Here is a 27,814-nt window from a genome sequence, read left to right as displayed (position 1 = left end):
AATATATTTATTTACTTATTAATTCACTGTTTTCACTCACTCATTTATTTTTTATATATTTTTTTTTTTATATATATATATATATTTAAAGTAAATGATATTAAATGATATTAAGATTTTTTAAGATCTTATAAATAAAACAATGAAAAAGAGCTGCCCTCAAAGCCAGTTAGATAAAATAGCACATTTATTAAAAAGAAACAGCATCAGTTTGCAGTTCCCACTTCAGAGACCTTCTCTAAAGACAGTGTGGGTACTAACCGTTCCAATACTATTTCACCAGTTCCCATGTTCTCTACAGTTCTGAAGGAGGAGGGGACAGGTAGCTGAACACGACTAACATTAACAGAGAAACTACATCCCTCGTAGACGCAGCAGTTTATGTGGCATGGAGCAATACACATGAGCTCTTTATGAAGGAGGACACAATGAAAGGCCTCCATGTGGTCTTTGGCTATTGTCCAAAAGTTGTGCATTTGTGCAGGACAAACTAAACACAACTGTTTTTCAGATGACAAAACAATGAAAAACTCAACAATCATGCAATAAATCAACCTATACTGTGAAAATAAAGATTAGAGAGCACAAAATGGTAAAGCACGAGGATGTATTTAAATTTAAGGCAACAAGGAATCAAAATCACACAATGTATAACAAAAACGAAGAAGAAGAAGAAGAAAAAAATCACACAAACAAACAAAATGCTTTTAAAACAACACCAGGCAGTGCAATAATTCACACTAGTAAAAGACTCATAAAAAAAAAAATCATTCAAGAGATCCTGAGGAAATAAAACAACTACTTCTGGAAAATAAAGTCTTTCAATATTTTTAAGATTCAACCCATTTCCTTTTGCTTAAATTACACAACATAAAACCCCAACTGTAAATGAACTAAACTCAATACGATCCGAGCTCTTACTGACAAATGGTCAATGTGTCTGCAAATCAAATCACCGTCATTTCTAGACCACATCCACAACCAAAACTATTTTCAAGGCCACTCCTCCACTAGGCAAGATATTAAAAAACCCAGCCTCCCCAATAACAATTACACAAACAAAAAAGAACAATATTCTAAAGAGAAAAATAACCGTATGGCACAACAAACCAAGTACCTTATATACACATGCACCGTGTAAAAGAAAACGACTTTGGCGACAATAAGCAATCAACTTTCTGCAACTCTGATAAATGAAAAAGGTGCCACAATGTTTTTATGATTGTTTTCTATTTAAAAAAAATAATAATAAAAAAAAAAAACAGAGAAAGGCAAAACCTGCCTTATCATCTAACTCCTTCGAGAAGGTAAAGGCCAAAATAAGTTCACAAAGACGGGGACAAACTGACATGCAGCACTCGCACGTCAGACAGCACAGTGGCATGAATACTCAATTGTGGTCTGATGTTTCATCAGTGTGAGAGGTGGTCTCTTGATAGCACACTAAATCACATTTTAAGGCAGGCTTTCTTGAACGAAACAAAGTAGCAATTCAAGGAGCAAATAAAGAGAAAAAGAAAGGAAAGAGAGAGGAAAAATACAGAGACAACAAATAGTATAACGGTTACAGAACATGCTGAGAAAAAGATGGATAAGGTGGAATGCAAATGTTCAACTTATGCAACAACAAAGTTCCAAGCTAAGCGACAGCACTGAAATTTTCCACCTTGAGTACAAAATTCACTCTTCTGCATCCATACTTCACAGTATATGGCAAGCATGTATCTGTCAAACAGTTTTTCAACCGGACTACACCTTTCATTCTTCCACCACATGCATGCTGGTGGTATTGTGTGTGACACAAATCTAAGAATCTTTGGTGGTATTGTTAAAAACGGCCTGTACGGTCAAATCAAAAGGAAACATGGCAAAATGTCATGACAAGAGCATGCTGACTGAGCAACTATCCTTAGTAATAGGTGATCGAGCCCTTACAATGTTAATTAAGACGGCATTACTTAGATTAACCAATAGAATGCTATCCCAGACACATCCATGTACCAATGAAAGTGGAGAAATTAAGGGTATTTGAAACTTCAGTGCAATACAATCTTGTTTCTGGGACTCAAAGGCCAGTGTATTAAAGAGCCTTTTTGTTAACTCATGTTCCCTCCTAAACAGAAACATTAATGCACTCTTTCAAAAGATTTTTTTTTTTAAAGATAGATCACATGCAGACTTAAAGTCCCAGTAAATGGGGGGAAAAATTATTTATATCTCCCTTGTGCAGTTAGAGATTCAAAGACATGTTGCTATGGTATGAAAATATGCAATTAAAGAATGAGAAAGCAGGTCACCAGACAAATTTGAATATTTATGCTTTTTAAACCAAAGAAAGAAATGAAAGAAGCTGCGGGAAATGAATGATAGTAGCTTCTATGAGTGTGAGGGAAATAAATCGTGAGGTAAATAGAAACCGAGGTCTCAAATCACTTAATACAACAAAACACTTTATGATTTGCCACTGAGATTTAGATGCTTTAACCAAATGAACTGTCAAACGGGTTCTGAAATTCATGTACCATTTCTGCCTCCCACTAGAGGCCAAAAATCAGCAGATCAACGCGATCAGAAAAATACTCCTAGCCAATACCTTCCCATGAGTTGGGACACGTGATCTAGGTGTGTCTTCAGCTCTTCCTCAATATCTCCTGCTAGACAGGACAAACCAGGTTTGTGAAGTGGTTAGTCCTGCCGCAGATGTGTGTGTAAGTGCATTCAATCAGAACCTCTCGGATCTCCTCAAACTAAAATTGCTATTAAATGTGTACGAACACAAGTACAAACACACACACATAAAATGAACTCATGCTCAAAATCCTTGTATTTTCCAGGTCACCAATTTCAAGAACCAGCAATATCTGAAACCTCCTCAATTCTGCATGTCTCTCGCCCACCTTTTGCTCTCCCTATGTGTTGTAACGTCAGTCTATATTTCTGCCTGTCCCCACGGCTGTGCGGCCCAGTCCCCCCACCCCTCCACAGCCTGATGTCCGTCGCTTCTCCTCTCTCTCCCTCTCGTTCACGTGTTCCCCTCACAGGCGGCAGAGGCAGAAGAGGGTTGGGATGAAGACCCCGAATGCCACAAGTATAGGGAACATCAGGCTGCTGTTATCAGTGGCGTACGGGTTGGGGGTGCGTGGCCCGGATCGAACCGGGTTCTTGGGAGCGGTGGAGGCGCTCTTCTTTTCGCTTTCTCCCCCCTCGCCGTCATCTTCTTCCTCCTCCTCTTCCTCTCTCTTTTCCAGTCCAGGATGTGGCTGCAGCTTGGGCACATCTAAAAAACAAATCAAAGGCTTTTAGTAGGAAAAAGTGCAAAAAATAAAATAAACACAGCATGTTTGGACTTGATCGAGGATGCAACCCAACCAATCCCAGGGGTCCCTCTTACCCTCTAGCTTGCCCTTCATCACATATAGTGCACATATCTTAGGGTTGTCATAGTAACCCTGTGGACACAAGAGATAGATAGATTAGGTTTCACTGCTTACAGTGGATGAACGCATGCAAACACATGCAGAAAATATGCAAATCGATTCTGTGCGGCGGCTGGCTTGCAGGGTTTGTAACAGTGAATAAAAGGCTGAGGCATGCACGAGGTCAGTCCTGTGGCATTGGTTTTGGCTTCGAACCTCAAATAAACCTCATAAAACCTTTTGTTTTATGCAACACTGCAGAGTTAGTGGTCAAACTACGCAGCCCAAGAACTTGTTAAACAATTCCGGCACAATTAGTCAAAGCAATGCATATCGGCAGGTGCAAAAGCGTCAAAGTGATTCATTTTAAGAATGAGATGTTTTATCCTGTGACTGACAGACAAGCTAATGCGCATTGCATCCTCATATCCATTAATTTCATCCACCCTCTGGATTGCCGTCATGCTTCCTCTGAGACTAATCGCTGACAGAAACCCCACAAGCCAAACACGTTTGCTGTTTACATAAGGAAAAGGAACAGCTTTGAAATAATTAAATAAATTGCACTACTGGAACAAAAAATGCTACGAGGGACCACAATTAGTTTTGACAGAATTCATCTTCTTGGAAACACTAAGCTTCAGTGCCTGTAACTATATAACTACATGACAATTTTCAATGAATGTTCCTTTAGCATAAAGGAAAATAAACAATAAGTCTTATTAAATTGATTAGTGTCTGGTTTATTCAATAAAAGATGACTGCATAGCTATTGCTCAAAGAGGTATGTCTGCTTTTAGGGATTTTACTGTGCTGAAGCGGAAAGACTGCATTATGATTTCAACACTGATAACAATCAGAAATGTTTCTTGAGCAGCAAATCAGCATATTACAATGATTTCTAAATTTCTGAAGACTGTAGTAATGGCTTCTTAAAATTCAGCTTTGTCATCACAGGAATATATAACATTTTAAAATGCATTCAATTAGAAAAAAATTAATAAATTGTAATATCTCAGAATATTACTGTCCTTGCTGTATTTTTGATCAAATAAATGCAGCCTTGGTAAGTATTAAAGACTTCAAAACCTTCATATCAAACTTTTGAACAGCAGTGTAAAATGTTTAGGCATAAGACAACAGGAAAAGAGGGCAACGCTTACCTTAACAAACTCTACGCTGAGTTTCCCATTAAAAGTGGAAACTTCACCATGCACACTTAGTTTTCCTCTTTTTATTGAGAATGGCACTATTTCATCATGAGCCGTGCTGTGACCCACACGGTCAAAGATATCTAGATCCTTCACCACAACGTGGCCATTTAAGCGTACATCAAAAACCTAAGAAACGCAAACATAGGGTTTCAAAAGACAGGAAAAGAAAGAAGAAGAGAGAAAGAGATGATGTCATGAGGGAAAACTATGAAATAGAGACCTTGGAGTATCATGAATTATTAAACAGTATCATGTTCAAATATCGACTACTAAGAATGACTGCGTGCACTGCTGCTGTGAGCAATATTCACACCTTTTGTTGAGACTGAGCAAAGTAAACCTCAGCATATTTCATGACCAGTATGTAGTCTCCTTCTTCTCTTATAGGTATTTCATAACCAAATGTATCCTCGTTGTATCGCTCTGTCTGGTAAAGAACCTGATCCTCCGGGCTGGAGCGCAGGATAGGAAGACGGATACCGTAGTCTGATGCTGGAGGGGGGCAAAAAAGTGCCAAAAGGTGAGTTTAAGTGTATATAGTACATTGCATTTGTGTTTCATAACATGCTGAGGAAATGTCAAACAAGAGCAAGGTTTTTGTCTCATTTTCATTCTAATATCTATTTATAGCCAACATAGAGCTGAGCGGAAAATTAAGTACCACATTTATATTACTGGTCGATTTTCTGGGGACACTGATGCAATAATGTGAAATATGACACAAAACACATGGTGCTTGATGTCTTTACAGAGCTTTAGAAAGCACTATACAGGCCCCGACATGTGCATGCTGCATTTCTCATCTGACTCAGGAAGTGACAGTCATCACATTTCAAGTGACACTGACTTCCTGATATTATCAACAGCTCTAATAAAAAACGACTAATGAGCCAGATGAGCTGACAAACAGTCCTTTTCTTCAAAATATAGTATGATTAACATTCTTAATACAATATAAAATCATACCGTAATGAAACAAATACAGTGCAACCAAAATACCTTTAATATTTCTTAACTCTTACAAGGATAGTTCACTCAAATAACAATTCTGTCCTCACCCAAACTCCCCCTCAAGTTTCCAAAGCCACATGATTATCTTTAAATCAGAGGAACACAAAAGATGTCTCAGTCATTATTCACTTTTACCTTTTTCCATCTAATGAAAGTGAATGTGTTTTGTTTATGCTTAACATCTGCTTTTGTGGTCCGCTGAAGAAAGAAAGCCATACAGGTTTGGAAATACCCTTGTGGAAAAGAAGTACACTTTAGCATAATTTTAAAGAAAGAGTACTAATTACAGAAATAATATACTTTAAAATAATATACGTAAGTGTGAACTAAATTTATTGTTTTTGGACACTAAATTGCATGGTATTTATGATCTATTATAGTCTAAATTCATATTAAATGCAATTTTTCGTCTGAAATATGATTAAAGTGAACAGGTAAATGTACTGATGAGCACTTATGGTAACTAAAACATACCTTAATGTTATTTCTATTGAAACGTGTATGTATCAGTGTCATCAGTTGTGTGTATGTGTGTGTAAAATATTGTAATTACACAAATATATCAATTTTAAATGTAATATCAAATAACATGGTAAAAATGTACTTTAAAGTGTTTTATGGAATCTCCTGGAGTAGACTTACATGGCCTTTTGTTTTATTGATAATATATTATCTGCAAATACAGTTTGTTTTTAAATATACTTCTAAGATATGAAGTACACTACAAGTGCACAGAAAATTAATTGTGACAATTTTCATTTTTGGTTTAATTATCACTTTTAAAATGCAGAAATACTCATTTGAACAGTTCTGATTTTGAACTGTACTGACCATTTAGAAAAAAACTGCAAACCAATACAACAAGTCTTTAAAAAAACATCACAAATACTACTAATAAAATATTCTTCCATCTTTACACACGACATGGACCACTAACAACTGCCTCTTCTGGTGCAGACGACTAGGAAGGAAAAATAACACCCTCTCCTGTAATCTGTCACGTCCTCGAGTAACGTTACTCACCTTTCCCCAACTTTCCTTCCAGTGGATCTTTTTTATAATGAATGCCGTGCACGTCTGTGTGCGCGTCCCCGCCGGCGTTGACAGCCCAGATGACTCTCTCGGCCAGACTCGGGGCCCCGGTCTCTGCGCGACACACCTCCACCAACAGCCACAAAGCTGCGAATACGAGCCGGGCAACACAGCGCAATGTCACCCTCCTCATGGCCTGCAACAGTCCGAGAGGAAAAGTGAACAAGTCAAGAGAAGCGGTCTGCAAGGAAGTCGCTCGAAAGGCCGGTGAGCTTGAGACTCGGGCTATAAAACGGCATTAACACCGTGTTAAGCGCAGGGTGAAAGGCCATTTTAACCCTGGGTTAAACTTCAATAGAGTCAGCATTACTATTAACCCAGGGTTAGCCCTGTAAACACCGAACTGTAGTACTAAAGGTGTATTAACTTAAACGTGCTGGAAAGTGGCAGAACATCGTTTAGCAACAAACAACCAATCACAAACTGCCTCGCAGCTCACCTCATTAAATATTCAAACACCTTGAACAGTTGTAGAAACTTTCACGCGCTGTTTAGTTTTAGTAAAATGTGAAATTACGATGACAAATGGAGTGATATACTTTATTATTAGGGTTTGCATTTCTAGGTTTTTTTATATGGCGAAACTGACAGATAAACAGACAGTTCGCAGACGTCCAATTGGTGTTACGGACATCATGAATATGCAAATAAGAAGGTTAAACCAGGATATAGAAATGTATAGTGTGAGATCTGAATGCCCAGGATTAAGACCTGACCTAAGATGGAGCAAAGTGAACAGCGTGACCATTTAAAAAAGACAACCTGGGGTCTAGAATGGCCCTGCGTTAACAGTTTCGTGTGTCAATAGCCCAAAGCAATTTCAGTCTGTATTTATGTCGCTCTTACTGTGCAGTCTGTGAAATGCTGTCTGTAGTGGATGTCCGGCTCCGTTCAGATGCTCGAGTTGCACGTTGTCGCTGAACCGTTCAGATCGCTGCACATTTACCTGCCTGGTAGTCGAGTTTAGCTCTGGCTGGTTAGCTGGCTAACTGACTTCCCTCTTGCTCTGTCATCAGTGTGGCAGCTGTAGTCTGCAGATATATTCCCTCACATTTGCTCTCCTGTGTGCGGCGCGTGCTCGCTCTCGTTTCATAGACGATGACCGCGTGGTGATTCTGCGCTTGTATACTGCTCAGTTCAGATGTTTTGTGTGTCTGAAATCACAGCAGTTTCTGACCGGAGGGCCGCGTCAGTACTGTGGGTATGTGTGCAGGCTGAAGGGATGGAACAGTAAGGAGAGACAGACTAACTTGATAGTCATGTTCTGGAGTGGGCGGGACTTTACTATGATGAGCCAATCACGCAAGGCCAAATGCAGGTCCTGCTTGTTGATTTGCTTGTGAAAAGAATCGATTCGTGAAGTCCGGCGAGCTCTGACAAATCACGATCGGTGGAAGGGTTCAGAAGAAGCGAATCAAGTGTATCAACTTTCACTCACTTCCTTGCATAAATTAGCTGGCTTCAGCTCATTGGTACTTGGTGCATAAGCAGCGAAAGGTGGGCGGAATTATAACATGCAACAGATGTAGGTTTTATTTTAAATAACAAACAACATAAAGAAACAGAAAAATAATGTTATCTTATTCATATTCTCTTACTTATAATTATTTATGATTAGTTATATAATAATAATTCATAGTATAATAAAAACTAAAAATTGAAATAATAAAAAGCATAATATTTTACATGTAATTAGGCAATTATGTACACATTGTATGTAAAATAACATTATTATTTTATTTAATTTTGTGAAATTCTGAAGTGATTGGAAATACACTATCCAGGAAGTTCCACGTTTGCCTTGCGGAATGTGTTTTATTCAAGTTTATTCTGATCAGTTAATTATATTAATGCAATTACACATTTCTTCAAATATGAAATTTCCTAAAAAACGCAAAATATAGGCTTCTTTTAGAGAGGCTATATCTAGTGAGCATAGTTTTTAGCATATTTTATCAGACAACGTAGACCCTGAAGTGACAAACCTCCACTTTAGTGATTTTTGTGATTGATATTAAATATGAAGAAAAAAAAAGATGACTGAAAGTATGAATTTTCAGAGGAACCTTTCTTTGACCATGTTTACAGCAGAGATTTAAACAGAAATGCATGCATGCTTTAATATAAAATCCACAACCAAGTTAATCGCCTGTTTTTGCCACACGGTGGCCTTAGTTTTCGGTCTCTCTCTCTCTCTCTCTCTCTCTCTCTCTCTCTCTCTCTCTCTCTCTCTCTCTCTCTGCATTCACCATTGAAAAAGCAGGGAAATACTGTCCCGTTTTGGTCCGGAGGAAAAAGCCCGTTGCTATGACAACACGAACATTCTGTTCCAGCCGCTGGGAAAGTGATGCTCGCTGCTGAATGATTTGGAGAACAGCTGAACAGACACCAATAAAACTGTTGCTCCTTATGTATATAAATAGCATTTCCTTAGAGTAGGTGTAAGCAAACCATTTGTTGAGTAATGAACTAATGGAGGAACTAACAGAGTAATGCACAAGCGTGGGAATGAAAAATAGATGCTATTACTTGACACAGTTTTATTTTGTTGCAATGTATTAAAACCACTATAATACATATGAAGGTCTTTTTGGCATGCAAGAATCTGGTCAGATAACAAATAAGACTGCAGATGTCTCTGACACTGGTCACACAAACAGACATAAAGAGGCTTAAATCAAATAAATAAATATTTCTTAGGTTATAGTGATCAGGTTTTGAATGTTTGTAATATCTGGATGGTGTGCATTGATTCAAATGAGCCTGTGTAGAGTGAAACATGACAAGTATGCCATGATAACTAAAAATAGTGACTCAAACATTTCTAAACTTACTAACCACTCAGTTATGTATTAAAATTAAATGTTTAAAACTATAGAGGCTAAAGTTAACCCAGAAACTAAATTTGGTTTCCGTTTTAGTCCCATCTTGCACAGTGGTTTACATTTGTTTTAAATGCATGCACTGTGATTTTAGAATGGAAACAGGCAAACTGTTAGACACAGACAAGTAATAGAGTAAAAACAAATGGAGTTAGGTAGCTGAGCTTGATTTATATAACAAATTATCTGGAAGTCAATTAATTTACACCGTTACTGTACTGGTTACTGTAGTGAAAACTTTAGAAATAATTTTTTTCTTATTTTTTTTCTCAGCTACCTTACTCAGAGACACATATACACACGGGACAACACTTAATGTAATATTGACATAATCACGCATGGTAAACTCTTTCAAATGTGCATGTAAAAAACAAATATTGTTTGGTCTTGCATGGTTGAAAGTGCAGAGACTCTTGGCTACAGTATAAGTGTATACTTTTTTTGTTTGTGTGTGTGTGTGGGTGGGGGTGGGGGGGATTATGCACACACACACAAACAAAAAAAGTCCAGTTTTCAGTTTTTATACCATGCACTGGCTCAGCAAGGCTTCTCTTGCAGTAGTCTAATAGTCTGTCTGCTTTGACCAGCAGGAAGCAGTACAGCATCTCACTTTCTTCTGTTGCAGACACCATATGAACGCTGCCCTCTCAGCGGGACACCATTCGCACAAACTCTAAAAGGGACAGACCAAAAAAATACACAGACTTTAACTGAAAACTGCTGCACATCTATGTCTGCTTTTGCCTTTTTATTATTATGTAGTGATTCTGAGTTTATTACCTTCAAAGTCTACTCGGCCGTCTCCATTCAAGTCAATGTCTCTCAGTATGTCCTCTAGGTCTCGATGACCAACCTAACAAACACAGGAATATGCTGTTAAAATAAGGTGACAGGAACCATTCACCAGAAAATGAAAATTCTGTCATTTTGAACCCCAAAATATGTTATTGTATATGAAAGAATCATTCTGTTGGGCCTGTTCTTTTCAGGGTTATTCGGTTCAGAAATTCTAATGAACGATTCTGGTCATTTCCTTAAAAAAATATTTCATAACACTTTGAAACAATTCATATGGACCACTTTAATGGTCCTTTTATTTTTGGTTTCCAAACATGGTCACTATAGACTCTCATTATAGAAGGACCATTTTGGGTTCCTTAAAGGGATACTCCACCCCAAAATGAAAATTTTGTCATTGATCACTTACCCCCATGTCGTTCCAAACCCATAAAGCTCCGTTCTTTTTCGGAACACAATTTAAGATATTTTGGATGAAAACCGGGAGGCCTGTGACTGTCCCATAGACTGCCAAATAAATAACAGTGTCAAGGTCCATAAAAGTATGAAGGTCCAGAGGCTCAAGGATGTGCTGTTTTATTTAAAATCAAAGCTAAATACATGTAGAAACAGCACATCCTTGTGGCGTGGATGACACAGAAGAGCATACGTAGCATACGGTGATATGGAGAGACACAGAGGAGACTGTTGACAAAGGAGCTGTTGAATAAAGTCGTTATTTTTGTTTTCTTCGCTTACAAATAGTGTTCCCGTCACTTCATATAGCCCAGACTGCACGTCTAACGGCAGATGGAGTATTCTGATGATGACTTTCATACCTTTTATGGACCTTGACACTGTTATTTATTTGGCAGTCTATGGGACAGTCACAGGCCTCCTGGTTTTCATCCAAAATATCTTAAATTGTTTTCCTAAGACGAACGGAGCTTTTATGGGTTTGGAACGACATGGGGGTAAGGGATTAATGACAAAATTTTCATTTTGGGGTGGAGTATCCCTTTAAAGAACCTTTCAGTGAACATTTTATTTTAATGTGAAGAACATTTAAATAATCTAAAGAACATTTTTTCCACTGTAAAGAACTTTGTGTGGAATGGAAAAGTTCCATGAATATTAAAGTTTGGTCATGGAACAGTCAATGCCGCTAAAGAATCTTTTTAGGAGTGTATGGAAAAGAATTGTATGCAGATTCGTCAGAATTCTTCTTAGTAACAGCATTACAGGTTTGGGAAAACATGAGGGTGAATAAGGCCCCAAAATACTTTAAGCGAAATCAAAGAATAAACTGGGGTGATATAATTTCGAACAAAATCAGGTCAAAACGCAGTTCATTTGTTGAGTTCAAAACAGCTTGCCAAAGCAAACTTTGCAGAAAAGTTTTCCTAGGCTGGTTAAAACCAAACTACCACTGGTCCGCGGCGATTACATTACCAGTAAAAATATGAGCGAAAACATGAACACGTTGGAGAGCTGCTTTGTAGTATTTAAGCTGTAATTCTAATTGAAATGACCTGTTTTTTTATGTTTAATACTGTAAATCAAACATATCCACATCTCTGCACATGCTTTTGAAAGTGCTGTTTAACCCACCACGGCCATTTTTGTTATTTAATTTGTTATTGCCAGGAAAGCACATATTTGCTAATATTCATCTAAATGAATATTCATCTAAATGCCACTCTTAGCAGCATAGCAATGGGATGTTCAATAACAGTACACAGCTACTTGCGTATTTCAAATGCGCCAAACAAAGAATGAAACAGAACTTCACAGGGAGTATATCAGAGCATTTAGCAATCACAGATGTTTCAGTTTTGGTTAAACTATCCCTTTAAAGCTGCTTTGAGACAGTCAAATCTTTTCTTCTGTATTATGAAGTATATTTGAGTGAAACAGATAATCCAAAAAAAAAAAATGTAGGGAGTCTTGGTTTTATTCATCAGATGTTGAATGGATGGAGGCAGATCTTAATGCGAGCTTGCAGTCAACTGTATGAAAGGGGTGGAATTAAAGTGGATGAAATGATTGGAGAAGTCCTGCACATATCACCAGATAAAAGTCTGTCGTTTCACTGGAAGTTATAACATTTTGATTAAACATGATGAGGTTCAAATTTAAAAAAAATGTATGCAAGGAATGAATCGGTCACAATAAGATCAATAACATACATTTAGAAAATAGTAATGTAACTTACTCACAAATGTACCAAAAGCACTAACCTGTTGTCCCAACAGCTTCCTCATAGCCTCCCTTAGCTCTCCTGTGCTTATCTCACCATCTCCATTTGTGTCAAACTGTAAGGCACAATACATACTTTTTATTTTTATTTGCAATTTTTATATGACAATCATTTGAACTCTCCACTCACCTCTTTGAAGGCATTTCTCAGCTCTTTTATCCCAATCATGTCTGCTGTCTCTGCTAGGAGCTTAGGTCCCATCAACCCTACAAAGTCCTCGAAATCCACGTGGCCACCTACTAAGAAAAACAAACTGATGTCAGTATTTTGTAATGAATAGACATAGCTGATATGATAATGGCTGTGTGCACACATACACTTACAGTTCATGTTGATTTGTTGGCTCAGTTCTATTAGTTCCATCTCGGTGGGCATGTAGCCCATAGTTCTCATGCAGTTCCCCAGGTCTTTACAGCTGATAAAGCCATCTTTATCTTTATCAAACTCCTTAAACGCTTCTCGTAACTCTTCACTCGTCGAGACAATCCAAACACATGAATGGCATGTTAACACACAGTAGTAAAAAACAGGCTAAGCAAACCATGAGCTCTAATAAAACAATATAAGAATGTTTTTATTATTGTAGTTCAGTTAATACAGGTTTGAAGAAGTTAAAGTAGCTAAAAAAAACAATTGAATTTGAATCATCAGATTGAAAAACTTACCATCAATCTCCTCTGGTCTCAATTCTCGATTCTGCAACAACAAAAGACGAGCAAGAAATTGTCAAAACACTAACAAAGGTCAAATTTTAAAGACACACACACCCAAATATCATAACCTTAATTCCTCACAATAAAATACAGGCCATCCAAGAAATGAAGTTCTTCTGGAGATGGATCCATTACCAGAAAACCTTTAACTTATGGTGCATCCAAACCAGTCATAGCAGAAATTGTTTAATGCCTCGAGTCGTTCAAAGTCACTCAACGTGTATTTAGTGCTCGTTTTATAGTGTTAAGAAAGAGCAAATGTGCGTTACTAAAAGGTGAGGGGGTCCTGGTCACATTGCAATGGCATTGCAGCGTCACAGCTAAGTGAACAAATCCCGGCAAGTGAGCGAGAGAAACAATCTGTCTTCACTTAACACTGACAACCTTTAAAGGCGATAGAGGAAAGAGAGGGAGAAAGATGGAGAACAGAAGCTGTAGCATTCACGGGGGAAGAAATGAATATAAACATGCAGACTTTACTGACGTAAGACCATGACATTCACGCGCACACACGTGCAAAAACATGCAACCTAAATTGTAGAACAAAACAAAGGAGCAGCATTTATGCGACGTAAATACATACGCCTCCGCAGCATTCAGAATAAGAAAAGCTAAATTGCTTATATAAGTAGCATCAAACATTCCAGGGCAAAGCCACACATAAACAAGTCTTTTGTGGATTGAAATCATAGTGAAATTAATTGTTGAAATCAAACTTTGATGCTTGTTATCTCATAATTAGATTTTGAGACTTTAGCCTGGATTTCACAGACAGGGTCACATATGTCTGTGCTTTAATTCCATGTCCTAGAAAGCCATGTCTCTGTATAGCTCCAAAATACATTATAAGGCCATTTCCCCAAAAATGTCCCTCCTCCCGTTATCTGTCTCTCTGTGAAAAAACTCTGCACTCTTCTACACATTTACAACACTTTTTTTCCAGGCTCTTAAACACACTCTATAAAGATGACAGATACTTTGTGTTGAGTTAAGCAGACAGACACTCCTCAGGGTGAATAACAGAGAATAGCTCATGTTATGTTCGACCAGGAGCTCAGGAACAGAGTCACTGACAGAAACACCTCATTAATAAGGCTCCTAAGAAACATTTAAGAGGAACATGTTCATATAAGCCCACAAATCACAACAATAAGGATATATATAACATCTAATTCAATTTTCTCTGCATTGGGTGTCACAATTAAGCCTTATACTCAAAACCATCCATTGAGAAGAGTAAGTCAAGTCTGTTTATCCATTTCAACATTGTTCTTATACATAACACAAACGCATGAACTCACAAAGCATTGCTTATTTGTGCCTATACACACAGCCATATATGTTGTGAATGTCACAGAGAAAGGGCTGTACGCATATGCATGAATTTGTATGTGTGAGAAAGACAGATAGAGAAAGAAAACATTCCCATTAATAAAAATAAGCAATCCAGCCAACATTTTCCATCCATTAATCATAACAGTTTACTGAACACATTGTGTAGACTGGCTCTTCAGATCTATACACTCTCACAGCGACTATAAACAAAGAGGAAGGGAAAGCAAGAGTGAAACAGATACAGAGAGAGACATTAAAAAACTCCAAAGACATAGAAAAGACATTATCTAGTGTAATAGCATTGGGAAACCAGATCATTCAGCTAATGCACTCAGTCTGACTGTGTAAGCCACAATGAGACATATTTGCAGAAAAAGACAGAAATGTGTATAGATTTAAAGAGAGACAACCTATTTCAACATTAAAATCACTTAGATGTTACATCATAGAAAATAAAATAAAAAATCCTTAACTTTAAGAATTCTAGAACTCTAGCAAAGTATCAATATGCAACATGAACATACATGTGTGCTCTTTTCTATATGGACAAAATTTGAATTTTTCTGTAATCTAGATATTTCTACCTGATTTAACCAATATAAATGAGTTTTGTTGGTAAAAACGAATGTATTTAGGTTGATTCGGTTGATATTGAATAATATTTTTGACTTGAATTAAACTAGTTAATTTACATGTTATCATTAATGGCTGAGTGCACTACATATTTTATTTAAAGCTATTTATAAATGAAATAAAATAAAATTAAATAAATATTTTATATATATATATATATATATATATATATATATATAATGAATACAGTTATGTTGTGCCTGCCTATTGCTGGTTGCTCGGTGGTTCTGGGTATATTTTTACTTGTCCAAATCAACAGAGCACCTCCAAATCGCCATTATATTCTAGTGTCTACTAGATATGTCTTCAGTTCCTCTTTCAATTTCTTTGAAACTGATGTGAAACTTGAACCAAGACATATGCAAATTAAAATAACTGCGACACCTTTCAAAGTGTAAATTCAGTCACTTCCTTTGTTTTACGAGCAGAAAGAGGTCACCGGGCTTCCACAATAATTATGGCGTGTTAGTCAGCATTCATGGAGGCTTTGAGATTATTAAAAGATTTCCCTGAAAGCCTGATTTCATACAAAGTCTGTATGCCCACATAGTTTCCTCTTTCAATTTCTTTGAAACTGATGTGAAACTTGAACCAAGACATATGCAAATTAAAATTAGCAACAGAAAAATGGGGCACAAGTAAGGTGGGGCTTGGATCTCAAACACACTGGAAAAATCACAAAACAACACAATTTTTCATCTTTTTGTTAGAAATATTTCTTTTGTAAGTGTAGACATCATTAAATATGGTTATGAAGGGCTCTTTCAGTAAATTGAGAATCAGTTTCATTAGTCTTATGTGCAGAAGAAAAGCAGTGGTTTAAGATACGAGATTAAGATTATAATACGATATAATAATAAAAAGCTAAAGCTCTGCAAAAAGGATAGAGGAGGGTGTAAATGAGAAACTGACTGTAAGTGTGTGTGTGTGTGTGTGTGTGTGTGTGTGTGTGTGTGTGTGTGTGTGTGTGTGTGTGTGTGTGTGTGTGTGTGTGTGTGTGTGTGTGTGTGTGTGTGTGTGTTTAGAGGAGGGGAGGAGAGTGGGTCTCATTCAGACATGCATATTGCCATTCTCACAGCTGGAGGCCTGGTTTCTAAACCAAACAATCATTTATACACAACAGCTAAAAATACCACACACACTCACACTCACACACGTAGCTTCAGATTGTTCACATGCCTTGTTTCAGTCCTGCATGGACAGCCTTCATTGTGTTTTTTGAAGTACCTTATAGATCAGTGACTCTCTGCTGATCAGTGGTTTATTGCATTTAGATAGGAGGACAAAGAGGAAATCACAGGAGAGGAGACTTGGTCCAGAAAAGGACCTTAAAATTGGAACTCACACTCACAACTGCCGAGAACCAGCATTATGAATATAAAATTAAGCCATTACCCAAACAATTAATTAAATAGGATATTCATTTATAAATACTGGTGCATTAAAGTCCTCTTGGAAAGTTTGTATTTCAGTAATTACGACACATCAGGTGTGATGTGATGATTTAGTAACCTTTTCTGCATTAAATTCCATACAAAATAATGAATGAAGAATGTGCATGAGGTGTAATTTTGCTTTATTGTTTTTATTCAGTTTATGAAGGTGCTGTAAATGGAATTGTTATATATTTTATTGTAATTGTATAATAAATGAAAAACGTAACTGAATCAATTTTAACAAATTCACCATTAATCCAGACCTTGCATCCATTGTATCCAACAAGTTTTCTCACTGACACCACCCACAACTGTTCATGTTCATGTGTGTTCAACTAATAAATACAATCTTTCCAACATAAATCAAATGCACCAAATGGTGCCATTTATTGGTGAATAGTAAATATTGGTTCAAATGTGCACAGCTCATTTTTCAGTTGCATCCCACCATTTGAGAACTACTACAACTAAATACCATGGTACATGACTATGGTAATCATCAATGAACTGACCTTAACTGAAAAATTCACTCTTGACAACTATTTCCTGTTTAACACAATCTGTATTGTATAAAGCACTATATAAATAAAGATGACTTCATTTGACTTGACATGGTATACCATATCAGTACTCAAATTGTATTATTGCAGGTTGCACTTGTGCAACTGTCCTTGTCCTTTATTGTGAGCTTTAAAGTATTCATAAACCTTTCAGAAATGTCATAGCCATGCTTTTATATGCAAGACATAACAGACATCAATAGACAGAGGCCAATTAATGATGCTTCTGTTTATGTTGCTCGGTTATCTGTGACACACAGATAAATGTTATTTTCTGGCTCTTGTTTTGTTCCTTACAAATCACTTTCTCTCACACACACATACACACATATGCACATCTTTTTATCTGTCATCTTCCATCCATCTCTATTTTTCCCTCGTTTTTCTCCATGAGATGATTCATCCTGAGAAACAGATTCAGGGGCAGAAGCCCTTCTCTGCCTCTTCTCCTCTGATATGTTGGTTTTATTTATCCCTCCATTCCCTTTTCAAGCTCACTGTGAACTTCAGTGTGCAACCTACTTTTTACTGTCACCTCTCATCCTGTCAGCAGACACAGTCACAAGCTCAACATGCACTCAAATGCACTCTCATTGTATCACACAATATCTTACAAAATCCTTGAATGTGCACCTGTTTCCACCTGTACGAAAACAAAAATGTGCGTAGGCAAAAAAAAAAAAAAAAAAAAAAAAAAAAACAACAACAGCAAAAGCAAAAGCATTTCCTAAGGTCATAATTCTGTGCATTATTGAGACTTGAGAAAAGATTCTTTTTTCTTGCACTGAATGTCAAGCAGGGGGCACTTTAGCAGTTTCCAGGGGGTATTTTGTTAGAAAGATTTTGAATATATGTGGCAATTTAAATATCTAAAACAGCAGAAAATTAATAGATTAAAATGTTTATGTTTTGTTCAGTTCCTTTTAAAAACAATAGTTCACCCAAAAATTGCTGAAATGTATTCACTCTCAGGGCATCAAAGATGAGTTTGTTTCTTCATCAGAACAGATTTGAAGAAATTTAGAGAGAGACTCCAGACCTACTGATAAAAACATCACAATAATCCACAAGTAATCCACGACTCCAGTCCATCAATCATAAGGTGTTTTAACTATAAACTGATACTTCTGGCCAAAATATTAATCCATAATTTATAATAAGGCTTCGTCCAGTGAAAAAGTCCATCCCCTGTTGTCCTCTCACATCAAAATCCACTGACATATTGGTTTAGAACTGTTTTGGACTGTTTTTAGTGCATATTTCCCTACTGATTCAGACTAGATGACTTTTTCACTGTAGGAAGCAATATTGGAATACAAATCCAAATATGGTTTATGGAATCATATTTTAGCCAAAGCAACTGTTTGAAGTTAAAAACGTATTGATGGATTTGTTTGTTTTTTTCCAAACATACATCTTTACAAGATGTTAACTGATGGACTGGAGTGTGTGGATTACTTGTGGATTATTGTGTATTACTTGTGTGTTTTATCAAATGTTTGGACTCTCATTCTGACGGCACCCATTCACTGCAGAGGATCCACTGGTGAACAAGTGATGTAGTGCTACATTTCTCCAAATCTGTTCTGATGAAGAAACTGATCTACGTCTTGGATGGCCTGAGGGTGAGTAAATTTTAAAATGTTTTTTAACGATAAAATGTTTTATAAATATTTTATAGATGACATTCATAATAGAATATATGTGTTACTTAGTGAAACTGTTTTCCACCCACATTATTGATTGCTCTTTTTTCCTGTATCATTAATATTTTAATGCAAAATGATATTGACTATAATATCATTTTGTAATGAAAGGATATTTGAGCCTTACAGATGGAGCTGATGAAGACATAAAGGTTGGGAAACACTGTTTTAAAGAATGTATGCTATAAAAAAAAGACATGAGAAAGACGAATTAAACTGGTAAGAGAAACTGTGTGAGGAGAATGTGTGAGGAGATGAAGACATTAAATGAACCTATTCGTATAAACTCTTCTTGACTGAGAGAATGATGAATTTGTCACCGTAAGCTTTCTAATGATGTATGATCATGACGAGCTCTGTCCATATAGTCGGATGATGTTTAAAGTTGGCTTGACATGAAAATTCATGTTTCATTTTTAAAACTTTTTGGAGCCTGTAGTTCTTAATCAGAATGGTTAAAAACAGTGTAATGACAGGCTTCACTCTGGTTGCGTATGCTGGAATTTTCCAATCATTCAGCCCACTTAAACCCTTTCTTACAGTCGACTGCCTTCATCCCAGTGTTTTGGCAGGCTTTACTCTGGTTGCTTATTTTGTAATTTTACAATCTTTTTTGTGTTACCATTATTAAGATTTGAATGTGTTTGTTTTTCATTTGTGTTATAATTTATATAATATTAACATTCATGTTATAACTATCTACACTAGAAAATTATCTACACATAGTTATATTAATGACAGCATCTAGAATATAAGTGGTTTTTTTTTTTTACATAGAATATTGAATTCATGGAATTAATATTTTATATATAAACCATTTCTGTTAAGTTTATCTACATTTCATTCAACCCTAAAATACAATTCAATGCGTATTTCAAACTGGTAAATCACCTGTGAAAAATAATAGTACATTGGGTTGTATAAAGTGCAGTTTTGTTCTGTTCTGTGAGATTTCTGGCGCCATATTCAACTCTTTCCAAAGTATTTCTTCACTTTACCCAAACTTTAACATGTTAAAATATCCTCATTTTATAATGAGTTTTTACATTTAAAGCAAAAAAACACTTATTCCAGCATCTCTCCATCTTATATTTCAGTGCGGAAGTAAGACGTTTTCTGTTAATGTGTGAGACTTCCGGTTTATTAGCTGCTGTAGGGAAAAAACGAGAAAAATAACAACGTGCAGTAAATGGTAAAACTGTTTGCACTACAAACCAGAGAGTTCATAATTAAGATAATACATTAAAATAATATGGTAAGACACACCAGTCTGCAATATCAAGCAGCAAAACGAGTTGTTTTGTACAGCTAAAAATAGCTGGACGCGGAAGAGACCAGAAGCCATTTACAAATGACCACTCCCACTCTTACGGGAAAAATAAGGTGGATAGGCAAGTAAACACTGAATGCGTTGCTAGTGAATCATAGGATTTTTATATTATATGAATCAAAATAGTCTGCAAAAACAAAAATAATTTGTTGCACATTCCGGCTACAATATTGACACTGACATCTTCACACCCTCACTCTCAAGTATCTGGTTCTTGATCTCCCAGAAGAGCATGGCAAGGTCATTGTTACCTCAAAAAGCACATTAGTAAGAGAAAATAATGAGGGGCGTGTTTGACAATAGACACAAAAACATATCAGAGGAACGACAGTGATGCACAAAGGGGTGTGAGACTAAAAATAGCACTAAAGCGAAGTGGAGACCATATCTGGTTTAACATCTACAAGATTTATGGAGGGAAAGAGTCGCATTGTCATCCAAGGACTTTTTTTCTCAGTCTTATCTCCACACCCAGTCAATACAAGTGTTGGGAATTCAGAATTCAGACTGAAAGGGAATGTGTCACCCCTGTGATCTGAAGCCTATGACACTGCATTTCTGGTAAACTGTGTTTACACACACACCCAGTGAGAGACTGTAAGCCAGCCTCACTGATTCATACAGCGTCAGCCTAAACAACACTTGCAAACAGAAGGTTCCTCCCAGTAATGTGAGATTCCTCCCTGAATGCCAATGAAATACTCCAACATTTTAGACTTGAATGATGCAGTAAAGGCAATAATGGTGACTTTATATTAACTAGGTAGCAAATTAGGTTATAAAAGCCTATATAATAACCAGGGCCTTCAAGAAAAAAAAACCACTGAGGCAAATGTTAATGGACCATCACATATAAACACTGACAGATGGAGGGTTACAGTCAGGAATGCTCTGACCTTGAAGGCGAATTTCATAATTGGTCTCATTTGCCCATGTTTTCTAACTAGCCGCCAGTTAATTTTACCCTTTAATCTAACAAGTGGTGCTTTTTATTATTTGTACATTGAGAATAGCTCTGACCTTGAAGCTGGGTAGCCTATAATTAATGGGTCTGATCTGGTTTATGTTTTATGACTAACCCTCCAGTTCCTTTTATCTTATTAACATGGATTCTAAAAAGTGGCAATATGTCAGTTTTAAAAGCTTCCGGGATACCAATAATAGTATGACCCACATTAGTGTAGCTGCAAATGAATGTGTGTGTTTGTGTGTGTTGTTTTCTAACCGAAGCAAACCATCAAAGTCATTGTGGCGGTGCCATCAGACAGCTTTTAATCATTTATGCACCGAATCTCACAGAATCGGATATGCCTAAAAAAGATTTGCATTTCACAAACAGACTTTGTATTCTTCAAGCCTTTCAATGTGAAAGCAACAAAAGAGGCACCCTCCCGCCCAGAGCTCATCCTTCCAGCAAAGACTCCTTTATTATTAATGCCATTGATTTTCAAAGTACTGTGATACGTTCACCGAAGGCAAGCTTCCACAACCTTCTAGACATCCAATTCTCGGAAGAGCACATTTAATCAGTGGCAGCTAACAGCTGTTTACTATGAGAAAGCATTCAATCAGGAATGAAACACTTGAACACATTGTGAAAATAAATTCATATTCATTCTGATAATATTCCTTATCATAAATCCCTAATGAAAAAATCATCTCAGTCAATTAAACATGCAGATTCAGGTACACAGAGATACTGTTGCATAATATGGTATCAAATGCCAAACTATTGTGTGTGAGATATCATGATACTCGTCTCGTTAAGATTCATCGGGTCACATAGAGTCGAATGATAATCGAGTCCCGGTGGCCATATTTTTGTAATTCCCATAGGCAGCTATTGTCAGATATAAATGGGGAAATAACTAAATAATTTTACTACAAAACAATAGCTTGACTAAATTATGTTTCAATAACATGTCAAATCAGTAATATCTGACAAAAATGGCATCAATTGTGTTTCTTAAGCATAAAAAACAGCATTTTTCAGGACAAAATCCATTGATTTCAATATGAATGTACATGATCGGGATTTTCAAATCCACACTTCATAGAGATTTTGCTACGGATTCAAGTTTGTACCGCAGATTCACCACATTGACCAACAGAAAGCGGTTTGGTTTGAAAGTATCTTGTGTGTGCAGCTGCGCTTTATTTTAATAATAGACAAGGGACCTTTTTGGCTGAAAATTTTTCTGAAATGTTGCTTATGTGACTGCATCTTTATGAGGGACTACTTTTCAACAAACTGAGCGTAAGGATATATGTGCAGGTTGACCGTCTCTGCCCAGTCTGAAAAAAATATAAGTCAGCCACACTGCCCTATTTTTATCAAATACTATGAATTTGGACATATTACTACTCAGTGTACTGTCTTTTGCTTACTGTACTGATGGAATAAGACATATTTAGACACAGCATATGACAAAACTTGTTACAGGTGTGCCCTGGGTACCTGGAAAGTTCAGTGACAGCACCATCTTAAAAAAAAACTAAATTGATAAATATGTTATGATTAATTTTTAAATATTTTATGATTAATTTTGTTTTATTTTGTTTTGTTTTATTTTTTGTGATATGATTGGATTTGTTTTTTGAACATTTTGGATTTGCCTGTAACTATTTTTGAACTCTTGTGGTTACTAATGGATACTAGATTTTTTAAACATTTTTGTGTGTTATAATTTATTTGGGTCGTGCTGTAGTGATTGTATAAATATTTTTTAGGTTTTTAGATATGTTAATTTGTTAATTCTCATTGAAAATAACTTAAACCCTATACCTACCCTATAGTTCTTAATTTAACTCAAACCTATTCTTGCCTCTAAACATACCATAACTCTGACTTTGTTAGATACTTTTATCAAGCGTTCCCTTCTAAAACCGAGGATTTACACGAAACTTTTTGTCATTAGCTCAGTGCTCAATGACTAAACCATAAACTTGGTGAGTTAACTGTAAGCATTTGTATTATACGTAATTTTACCTATTAAGACGTTTAGGGCTTTCTTAAATAAAATCACGACTGTCTACTGACATTTACTCGTAGCATAAAGTTTATGTCGATGTCTTTTGGGAACCATAAAAGCATCTTACAGCTCTTTAAATAAAACCCATTATAAAACTCGTGATCTCATCGTGTGTTCAGGCCTTACCTGTCCAAACACCGAGCTGAGGAACGGCCGCAGATTGAAGTCTGCTTCAGAAGATGCTGCGCTGGACCTCCTCGATCTGCGGGAGGAGCGGCTGGAGGATGCGGGCACCGGCGAGGATGAGGCGGTGGAGGCTGGACACGCCTCTCTGCTCGATGAAGAAGACCCGGGTCGAGCCAGTTGAGGTGATTCAAAAAAGAGAGCCGTTTCGTCCCTGGACTCGGAGAAAGACTGAGTTCTGGTGGGCATGCGAGCGGCGTGAGAGTGCTTGGGTCGGGGCTCCTGTGGCAGGTCGTCCCGGGTGGACCGGTGGCGGTGATGGTGATGATGACGGTTGTGGTGATGGTGGTGATGATGATGGTGTCGCCTGGTAGTCTTGCGCTCTTTTCCACCGGGAAGCTCCGACAGGTCCTCCTGACTGTGAGCCGTGGAAAGAGCGTGTCCATGGGAGTGGGAGTGTTGTGGGTGGCTCCTCTCTGCGCTATTCCGGGTACCGACCAGTGAGGGGTGACAAAGGGGTCTCCGAGAGCTCGCATCGCAATCCGCCGTCTCCGCTCCAGATGCCGCCGCCGCGGAGCGCTGATGGTGTGTCCGCCGGGCTCCGGGATGATCAGGCGGCTGAGCCGCGCTCCTGGCCGGTGCGGAGGATCTCAGTAAGGAGGTCGTCGATTCGCTTTTGGGGAGCGTGAAACTCATCCTCAGCCTAATAAAATGCCCTTGAAGGTAAAGGCTGACATCTGAGGTGTCACTTTATTATCGTTTGAATATAATAGCCTGGTGTGGAGTGCTGAGAGTACATCGGAACGATCTGCGATGTCATGTTGTGCTTGAAATGATGCTGTCGAGATCTTCTCCTCTTGGAGTTGGTGCCACCTGATTGCTCCGTGAGGCGGTATAAGCGCTATTCTGGTAGGACGCGTAGGTAAGGGGAGATGGGCTAGGAAATAAACCAAAAAAGATTCAGAGAGAGAGAGAGAGAGAGAGAGAAGGAGAGAGAGAAGGAGAGAGAGAGGACACGCGGAACGTATGGTGTGCATCATCAGATGCCTGAGGGTGACATAACACAACATGCAATGTATGGACCAAAACATGGAAATAATCTCTCTCATTGTCTAAGCTTCATTTGTGATATTTGTTTATAAGTAGCCTAAAGGATACTTATAATGCAAAAGAGAATTGGATGCTGTGAGGAGCTTGACAAAAAAAAAATGCATTGTGACCAATGTTCACCCCCTGTTGACATGATTAAAGAGTTTCCTGGACATTTAGAAATTAAGCAAATTAAGAATTTATTCCGAGACATGAAGCCAAGTAAAGCACATTTATTCATATGCAAATTTCTGAGCTAACACGTTTATCAGATAAAATATGATTAAAGTAGTTTAATGTAAAACATGTATTTAATATTTAATCATGTTCTGTTTCAGAGGTAATTTCAGAGGTAGCAGGTTTATCAGATAGGCTATACATAAAATAGCATATAATACATGTTTAATGAAAAACTTGCATTTAATATACAGTTTTGTCCTGTATATACAATTCTGAGTCAACAGATTTATCAGATAAAATATGATTAGAATAGTTTCATGTAAAACATGTATTTAATATTTAGATGCGCACTAGAGCCAGTTTAGCCAATCACAGCACACTGGGCCAGTTGACAAATTAGAGCCCACGCGTATTTCTGAGGGGTGGCATCATAAAAACAGGAAATGATCAGCGCATTTCTCAGAGCAGGGACAGAGCGGTGTGGAATAAAGGTAAATTATGTGAAAAATAATGCGTTTTTTTTTTCAACAAACCATAAACACATTCAAGCCTAGAAAAAAAAAAAGTCAACCACCCTCTTAAAATTGTTATAGGCCTATTAAAAAAAAACTATTCATAAGAGTAACCTTCTATAATGACAAATGTAAAAATTACATCATCAAAAAATACTGATCATGTCAGTTTCATTCTTATATCCTAAACCTTCTGATTGTATTTCTAACCCCCAAAATCTTCCACTAATGACCAGTTAATATTTTGAGTTTGAGATGAGTCTGACTACATGGCAACATGTACTGTTGCTAAGAAAATCTAAAATAAAATAAAAATAAAACAGAAACATATAAAATTAAGTTTGTGCAATATACTATGGCTGTATAATCCGTTTGCAGTAACCAGATCCATGAACTGCAACAACAGTTGACATTCAGATAATCAGAAAACTGATTGATTAATATTGTTTTTCAGTGCTTACATTTTTATTGTTCAGTTCAGTTCTTACATTGTTTTTTCATTAGGCTTCCCCAGTCTTAAGTGTTTGGTAATGTAATTGCCTTAAATTAATAAACATATTTTAATTTACTGCAGAAAAAGCTTCCCCATCCACTCAGGGTTTTCAGCCATCTAGAATGTGCTCTGTGTCCCCAGGGTGATAAAGTTTTCAGAACGCATCATGTTGAGGAGTTCTCTTCTCTCGCCCACAGATTTTCACTTGATTAAACACAGCATCCTTATGCACTGCGTGTGCAGGACATCCCAGCCTAAGGCCACTCCACGGTCCATTTATTCCTTATGAACCAAAACTGAGACAACTTGCATAAAACATGACATTTCGTCCCAAAATTCCACCTCTGCCTTGCTCATTCCAAGCCTTATTTTTAAAAGCCATCTTCAAAAGTATGCAAACATTCACAACATTAATCCAAAGGGCAAGGCTAGTTCAGTCTAGGGTCGTAGTAATATTAGGAGACTGAGATATTATTGTTCTCTTCTGCAGCAAAACATGCATGTAAAGAAAGAGTAATTAACATTTTTATTAGATTTTTATTATAATAAACTCCTAAAATACTAACAGATTCTGATTATCTTTCAGATTAAAATAACCTATCTACTTAATATTCCATTTGTGAATATGTGTCTTATTGTTTGAATGTATATCTGTTTTTGTTTTTTTGTGTTTGAATGTATATCTGTTTTTGTTTTTTTGTTTTTCAGCAAAAGGCCTTTAGTTCGTAGGCCTTTTTTAGTCAGGCCTTTAATAACAGGGGTTGATGCAAATTACAGGCTTATGATGTGGTAATATATGCAGTTTGTTTTATTGTTCTAAATATTCATGAATGATGAATGAAAGTTGCCGAAATAGATGTATTGTAATAGAAAAAATTCATTTGATATTATTACTATGCATACTTCTTTTGCATTCAGCAATGCAGGGTTGTTAGGAAAAAAATGGTTCTTGTTGTAGTGTGTGTCTCTCTCTCTCTGTGTGTGTGTGTGTGTGTGTGTGTTGAAGCACAGACTGAGAGCTTGTCTGCTGTACTGCTCAGGGAATGTGCCCTGCAGTGTCCCTGTCTGCTTCAGAATGTCGCTCCACTATGTTGCCAACATCCAACATCTGTCAGTTTTCTCTTTCAGACACTGCTATGTGTAAAAGGTGCCCTTTTGTGCTGATATAGGCCTTGCTCACCCAATTAAGAAACTTAACCTTTACCTTCAGAAGATGAGTGGAAACATTCATCCAGACTCGTTATTAGCTGCTTGTACAGTCGTCCTGTCACATCCACCGAGAAATGACTCTCTAGCTCCCCCTCGCGTCAATGATGCTATATCGCAATAAGTAGAGTTTTGTTTTTAAAGAAAAAAAAATCTTTTTATCTAATTTAGAACGCCGTTTCACGCGAGACACGAGCACAAACACGATCGTGTTTACCATAGACTGTATAAAAAGGTTTACACACAAAAACAATGGAAAAGCAGCGCAGTGTGGTATGCAAAGTTTCCTTTTACATACATTTGAATGTAGTGCACTCTGCTAAAATGTACAAGACCCGGGTCCAAATTATTACAAAACCACCTCTTGTGAAAGTACATTTTCAGTTTTTAGAAAGGTATTTAATTGATCAGATTATTCATCTGAAAGATGTAACATCTGTGTCTGCCAAATGTGGATTCAAAACATTTTACATGTAGGCTTGAAGTCCATTAATATAAGAAAACTATCATGTGAGCCTTTATGGTGATATAAGTGTTTCTTGTAATGATATTCTAATGATTTTGACTTATGAACAATAAACTGAATATTAGATCTGCAACCTCTGCAAAATGCCATCCAGAGAACAGATATAGACCGTAGGTGGATTACATCTGCCTTTCATTCATCTACTATTTATCTCTCCCCTCTGTGTTAGCAAAAGAGGTTAGTTATGTAAATCTCCAAAGCTGCAGTCTGATAATGGCTTCTGTTTGCAGCACTACCCCTCTATCTGCCACCCCCATACACAAAATCCTCCAAACATCCAGTGTTAAT

The 27,814-nt window shown here is 37.1% G+C and overlaps 2 protein-coding genes across 4 annotated transcripts; both read right to left on the bottom strand.

The window, feature by feature from the left end:
* Positions 1-169: 169 nt before the first annotated feature.
* mlec (malectin) lies at positions 170-7,975 on the bottom strand. 2 transcript variants are annotated; one of them, XM_042762619.1, is made up of 6 exons: positions 7,680-7,975; positions 6,665-6,869; positions 4,944-5,122; positions 4,580-4,756; positions 3,392-3,449; positions 170-3,277 (listed from the first exon to the last, which is right to left on the bottom strand). In XM_042762619.1, exons 2-6 carry the CDS (start codon positions 6,864-6,866, stop codon positions 3,036-3,038), a joined length of 858 nt encoding a protein of 285 aa, XP_042618553.1. In that variant the 5' UTR covers positions 6,867-6,869; positions 7,680-7,975; the 3' UTR covers positions 170-3,035. The 2 variants fall into 2 exon arrangements, with proteins under 2 accessions (XP_042618553.1, XP_018948808.1); XM_019093263.2 differs by having other exon boundaries at positions 7,580-7,973.
* A 2,139-nt stretch (positions 7,976-10,114) lies between these two features.
* On the bottom strand, positions 10,115-24,216 carry cabp1a (calcium binding protein 1a). Of its 2 annotated transcripts, none has more exons than XM_042762617.1 (7): positions 23,524-24,216; positions 13,318-13,348; positions 12,976-13,119; positions 12,782-12,891; positions 12,633-12,707; positions 10,396-10,468; positions 10,115-10,288 (listed from the first exon to the last, which is right to left on the bottom strand). In XM_042762617.1, the coding sequence occupies exons 1-7, from the start codon at positions 24,214-24,216 to the stop codon at positions 10,263-10,265; spliced, it is 1,152 nt and encodes a 383-aa protein (XP_042618551.1). In that variant the 3' UTR covers positions 10,115-10,262. The 2 variants fall into 2 exon arrangements, with proteins under 2 accessions (XP_042618551.1, XP_042618552.1); XM_042762618.1 differs by having other exon boundaries at positions 12,782-12,888.
* Positions 24,217-27,814: the final 3,598 nt, after the last annotated feature.

The sequence above is a fragment of the Cyprinus carpio genome, chromosome A8 (genome assembly GCF_018340385.1).
Source record: "Cyprinus carpio isolate SPL01 chromosome A8, ASM1834038v1, whole genome shotgun sequence".
Classification (NCBI taxonomy): Eukaryota; Metazoa; Chordata; class Actinopteri; order Cypriniformes; family Cyprinidae; genus Cyprinus; species Cyprinus carpio.
The sequence above is the reverse complement of the archived record's forward strand: the minus strand, read 5'-3'. Positions and strand labels throughout refer to the sequence as shown.